Below are 6065 nucleotides of genomic sequence, written 5' to 3'. Positions count from 1 at the left end.
CGGATCACAAACTTTATTAATTCAGCTTGCTTCAGAAAATGTATAAATAGTCTGGCGTATTTTTTATAAAATTTTAATTATCTTTGCAAAGCAAATTTCATTTAATAATCGACAAAAAAAACTTTATTACCCATTTGGTTTTTGTTTCGTGACATACGGAACCACTAACACATAATTACAAGGACTTCAGTAGAAAAGGTGGAATCACATGACATACTTCCTAAAAGCAATATCACTTGCATATATAGCATCTTGATGTATTTATTTACTTGTCATATGTCATGTTTTTCGTGTTGTTTACTTGCGTTGAGCCTCAGTTACCAACAATTCTTAAGTATTTTATATTTTTTCAGGTACTTTAATGTTACCTTGACATAATTTACAAGCAAGAACTTTGTTATTTACGGTTAGATGTAACATCAGTGTATTCAGTGATTAAAAACATACATCTGTTATGTGCTTTAAATAGGGTAATAACCGTTTTACTTTATTTCCGGATGTACGTTTGAAAATAACAACAATAAACAATATTTGACAAACAAATATTTTATACACTTTTTCCCTTAATTTGTATGTACCTATGCTTTTTATCTTACAATAGTGTCTTAAGTGTTTAAATTACTGTAACTAATTATTAGTCAGCTCTACTTTTAAATGTAGTAATTAAGTGATTATTTCATTGTTTCTACAATTTTTTTACGGTAAACCTTAGCGAATTTGAGAACTAGACTATATTATTTGCATTTAGCCATGACATTTATTTACTTTAAATTAAATATAATGTTCACAGAGTAATTCAGAATTATCGTTATCAGTAGGTACTAGAGATAGGCACTTATTGTTATAACTAGCTTATGCTTTTACTATTTCAAAGTTTGGCTAAATTTATTTGAAGAGGTGTCATATTAGAAATTTTTAATAAAACATCTAACAGTAAAAATGTTATGTAAGTTAAAGAAATTTAAAATTAATTTTGTTAGTTGTTAAAGCACATGTTGATTATAAGTAATTCAATTTAAATAACAACCAGTGACTCGAAGAGTAATTTAATTAATTTAGTTTAGAGTTTGTTTTCAACTCAAAGTAGTATACTTTATAAATATCTATAAATCTACAAAAAATTTGAGAAAAAAGTCAAATTGTTTCATTGTAATGAACTGTACTTATTGTTTTCTTAAATTACTATTCATAATAATTTCAGTAAAAATTGATAACAATTTTTTATAGCGTACGCAGTAAAATATAACAGCGATTGTTAAGTCTCTTTGTTTTATTCACATTTCTATATATTTTTTGTGATAAGATAACATTATATTGTTGATTTAAACATAAGTTTTCAGCATACAATTAATGTGCAAAAACGGTGCAAATTAAGTCAGTAACCCTGTACGCTTTATAGAAGACTATGTGCCTGAGAAAGCAAAATGAGTAAACCACAAGAAAGGGAAGAGTTTGTGCCCCCAGATGGTGGATATGGATGGGTCGTTGTTTTCGCGAATATATTAATAAATGTAAGTTCCAAAAGTAAGTATAATCCTACAGAATCTCGGTGAAATGTTGCGCTTTTATTGTCACTGTTATTATTGCTTTAGTCTTCGTTACTGACACTGGTCCAGTGCTTTGGAATTATCTACAAAGATGAATTTTCTTCGATGGGTATAACAGCAGCTGAGACTTCATTCCTGCTCCACCTCCACAGTTCTCTTTACTGTTCCTTTGGTAAGTATAATACTGCCACGAAAGGGTAGTGTTAACAATTAATTGTTATTTAAGGTTTTTTCGGCAGCCCGTTATTGAAAACATATGGATTCAGGGTTGTTGCTTTTGCTGGGGCTTCTCTGATGATCTTCGGCATTTTCCTGAGCAGTTTTGCTAACTCGTACGGATTTCTGATATTGTCAATATCTATTTTAATAGGTAAAATCATTAAATTACTTAAAATTTAATATTTTTATGAATTATAGACTTTTTTTAGGCTTGGGTCAAGGTATACTGATGCCAGCAACTTACCTTGCCACTTACACATACTTCAAGAAAAGACTGACGGTAGCCATAAGCCTATCCGCTACTGGTGCTAGCTTATTTCTCATATTTATGCCAAAAGTTTGTGATATTTTACTGACTCATGTAAGGCGCAAGTACACCGTACTGATATTATTCACAATTTCTCTGTTGTCTCTCGTTGGTTGTTATCTGTTGAAAACCCTAAACACAGGGAGTAATGAGTCGGACAAGAGCGTGGAACTACTGAATAAAAATAATGGGAAGCTCGAAGAAAACGCAAACGTGAAAGTAAGTAAATGATATTCCTCCATTCTTATCTGTATTTAATATTTTTAGGAAGAGGAAAACAAACTGATGCCAAACTCCAATCCTGTGTACAGGGACACCACGATTCCTGCTAAAAAGGAAGAGTCGATAGCCCAAAAAATTTATAGTTTGTTCGATTTGGAGCTGCTAAAGCAAACGTCTTACGTCTTGGTGGTTATCGGGCTCGGGATTTCCTTTGCAGCGGAACTAAACGTAATTTTGATGATGCAGTTCGTTTTACCTGAACTGTCAGGCTTCCTGAGGTCCGATGTGGCTTTCGTTACGTCTGTCCAGTATACTACCGACATCATCGGTAGGTTGGCTATACCCCTGGTCTCTCATTACTTTGAAGTTGCGCCGAAGATTATGTACGGTGGAGCTCTGGTTGCAGCAACGGTCGCTAGAACTGGTAAGTTTTATGTTTGAGATTGATATAAATATATCGACTACTTATTTGCTGTATATTACTTTTTACGCTTCTTGATTATTTTGAAAAATATTTTAATTTGCGACAAATTTCAATAAGTACTAAAATATCAAAAAAATTACACTTATCTCTGTACAATAAATAATTTTTGCATAAAAATTTAATAAAAAAAATAGTACATTTTTCACTAAAAAATTAAACAAATTTTATTTTGCTGTGTGTTGACCTATTATAATCACTTTTTAGTAATAAAAAAGTATGTTATACATATACAGGGTGTTTCAATTAAAATTTTCCATCTGGAAAATATCGGAATTAAAAAAAACAAAAAACCTGAAACATGTCGATTTTCTTTTCAAGGGGGATATGTGATGGCACAAGCTACCTTTTAGGCAGGGGCATAAAATACCCTTAAACTTTAAGTGGCACCCTATGATGAGTGACACCTCATTTTAAAGCGCACAACGATATACAACCCTTTGGTTTGGATATGACAATAAAATCATCACTTAAAGAATAACATAAAATATTCAACAAATCGACATCAGGTTTTTTTTTTGTTTTTTTTAGCTCCAATATTTTTCTGGATGGGAAGTTTTAATTGGAACACCCTGTATGTACAATCTCTGGAAATCTGAATAGCTGACAGCAAGCTGCCTGCCGATACGCAGCAGGCTGTGATGTGAGTGAACAGGTTTATAGTTAACGAATTATAATGTAGTTTTAGCCCTGTGTGGGAAATCTGGGACGACAGTGTACATGTGCTGTGCATTGCTTGGTCTGACGAAAGGAGCCAGAGCTGTTTTTCAGTCGGTCATCATTCCGAAATACGTTCCCCTGGAGAAACTGCCAGCCGCTAACGGTTTGAATATGCTCTTTACGGGAGTTGTGTCTTTGATGGTTGGACCAATAATAGGTACCGAAATAATATATTTAGAAGGTTTACTTATCTGACTTTTATAATTTGCCTCGAATCTTGATTTGTTTGAAAGTCCACAGTAAATATATTGGTTTCGACGAATTAGCGAGTAGTTGAACGAAAATATCTTATTATTATAATTTAAACGAAAATATGTTAAATATAAATGTTTTATGGAGGTGAAAAGTTGCAGTTGCATGAAAATATGAACTTATTAATTTTAAAAATCATCTTAGACTAAGAAAGGCAAATTAAATTGGAAATTATTGTTTAATGTTACTTATTTGTGGCTAAGTTTGAATTTTTATTAATATTTGTCAATAGGGTGGATTAGAAAATAATATACATGGTGATTCACAACTTATCCAAAAAAATTTGAGAATAGATGCGGCATGAGAAAGGGAGTCCATATCGTAAAAAAAATTTTTTGCAAAATTCTTAGTTTCCAAGGAAAAAATTATTGAAGTTGTAGTACTTTCAACCATTACATAGCTGGACAACTGTAGTCTCTAGCATCGTTTGCCCCTAGGCCTCAGCGACACCGAATACTGAAATCCGATTTTAGAGTCATCGTTGCGATAGTGTTTACATTAGTTTTTTAAGTGTCAAAAATGGCTTGCATGTATAGCACTTCAGAGTTGATGGATATTGTTTTAATTTATGGTGAAGTAAGAAAACATTTGTATTAAGGTGAGGCATATATTTGTGTTATGTGTAACAAGACAGTATTTGTGTTAGTTCGTAGAAATTGAGTAATATGGACCCAAATATGTTTACACATCGGTAGACAAAATTTTATTATTTAAAATCACAAATTCATTTTATTAATTAATAATAACAATAGCGGCAAAATCAATTGAATTTGATGATATAAAATAGGTGCTATAAAATTCTATTTATTCCTTTTCTTGCGAAAATTTTTCAACTTTTTGTTCGTTTTTATCACTGCCGCCATGACGGTCACAGATTTTGTGATGGACCAGTTTCCCGTGCCGTGCAGAAGTGTATTTTTAAATCATTTACGAACTGCACTTTTTTATTTTTTTCGTTACAAAATTGTATTTGTGAGAGTCCCCTGTATATCCAGAATTTTGGATAAGTTCTGAATCACCCTGTATATAACAACTGAAGCATTTTATTTGATAGAATTTCAACGATGAATTTAAAAACTTTCTATTCAGCACAATAGTAATAGCAATTTTATTTTCAGGGGCTATTCACGATGCAACAAACTCCTACGTCCCTGCCTTGCACACGGCTTCGGCATTGTCGTGCATTTGCGTTATTTTATGGGTCTCTGAATTCGTTTTTTCTAAATGTAAAACTGTCCCCCATGATGGTTAGATTGTATTGTTTCTTCAAAATGTTGTTTTCGTTGTTATCGTATTTACAGCTCTATACGAAGATGCATATTTTTGTAGATATGTACCGACTGAATTTTTTTGTAAAGATACAGAATGATAAATACGCAATAATTTTCATAAATAAAATTGTTACATTTATTTCGATTTTTTCAATGATTTATTTCAATTTCCTTTAGTCCCTGAAAATAATCTGAATACACTAAAATATATAAAAATATATTTGTTACTATTCTTCTGATAATGCAATACATTTCAATAGTACTTATAGAACAATCGAACAGTAAAAAAAACAAAAACGGTAACTTCTAAGACATTATGTCAAAAGGACACTTCAAAAAAACCAGATGAAAATGAATAGAAAATTTATTAGATTTCCCATTCGCGAAAGTGGGATCAGTTTGTAGGCAACCTCCTACATATTTTAGCAACCTTGGTTTCTGACTGTTGTGCGAACAAACATATGAGGCTTGATGAGTATGCAACTCTTAATGCGTCTCCGGTAAAAAAGGCTGCTAAATTCGAAGCACTCCGCTACTTTTATTGCAAATCTCTACCGGAAGATGTCTCTGACAGTAAATAAAATTCAAATCGATTTTTATACACATTCCTTAGGAACCATATCAATCATTCGCGTCGATATTAATATTCTTCTTTATTGTAACCAAGTTTTGAAGGAACAAGCAGCCCTCGGTTCATCTTAAAATTATTTATGTGTAAAGTCAGAATGTTGTAACGAGCGTTCAAATAAAAACGTGGTCGAAGTTGGCTCTGACACATTAGACGTAGGGCGTAGCTTATAGCGACCAACTTAACCTCATTTCTCAACGAGCTGTATAGCAGCTGTCAGTTTCAATAACGTTAATGACTATATAACTTTATTTTAAAGAATAATCGTGATAACAATAACAAACAATTAAAGGAGCTGCGGAAAGTGTCCCCCTCCTTGTTATAACAATAAATTAAAGCAGCTGCTGAAAGTGTCCCCCTCCTTGTTCCAAGCACTTTTCACACCTGTTCCTCAAAGAATTAAAGACATTTTCTAAGA

General features: G+C 32.3%; 1 protein-coding gene across 5 annotated transcripts; it reads left to right on the top strand.

Moving 5' to 3' along the window:
- The first annotated feature begins 281 nt into the window (after positions 1-281).
- Positions 282-5158, top strand: LOC108912281 (monocarboxylate transporter 9). Of its 5 annotated transcripts, none has more exons than XM_018717473.1 (8): positions 282-470; positions 1341-1511; positions 1593-1719; positions 1774-1917; positions 1976-2292; positions 2341-2719; positions 3459-3653; positions 4867-5158. In XM_018717473.1, exons 2-8 carry the CDS (start codon positions 1425-1427, stop codon positions 4998-5000), a joined length of 1383 nt encoding a protein of 460 aa, XP_018572989.1. In that variant the 5' UTR covers positions 282-470; positions 1341-1424; the 3' UTR covers positions 5001-5158. The 5 variants fall into 5 exon arrangements, with proteins under 5 accessions (XP_018572989.1, XP_018572992.1, XP_018572991.1 ...); XM_018717476.1 differs by having other exon boundaries at positions 1334-1511; XM_018717475.1 differs by lacking the exon at positions 282-470 and adding an exon at positions 844-946.
- The last annotated feature ends 907 nt before the right edge of the window (positions 5159-6065 follow it).

The sequence above is a fragment of the Anoplophora glabripennis genome, unplaced genomic scaffold (genome assembly GCF_000390285.2).
Source record: "Anoplophora glabripennis isolate ALB-LARVAE unplaced genomic scaffold, Agla_2.0 scaffold183, whole genome shotgun sequence".
Classification (NCBI taxonomy): Eukaryota; Metazoa; Arthropoda; class Insecta; order Coleoptera; family Cerambycidae; genus Anoplophora; species Anoplophora glabripennis.
The sequence above is the reverse complement of the archived record's forward strand: the minus strand, read 5'-3'. Positions and strand labels throughout refer to the sequence as shown.

What these genes read in the sequence shown, in the direction of transcription:
- LOC108912281 (XM_018717473.1), top strand. Translation starts at nt 1,425, where the DNA reads ATGAGTAAACCACAAGAAAGGGAAGAGTTTGTGCCCCCAGATGGTGGA. An exon ending in AAGAAAACGCAAACGTGAAA is followed by an intron (nt 2,293 to 2,340) that starts GTAAGTAAATGA and finishes TAATATTTTTAG; the next exon opens with GAAGAGGAAAACAAACTGAT. An exon ending in AGCAACGGTCGCTAGAACTG is followed by an intron (nt 2,720 to 3,458) that starts GTAAGTTTTATG and finishes ATTATAATGTAG; the next exon opens with TTTTAGCCCTGTGTGGGAAA.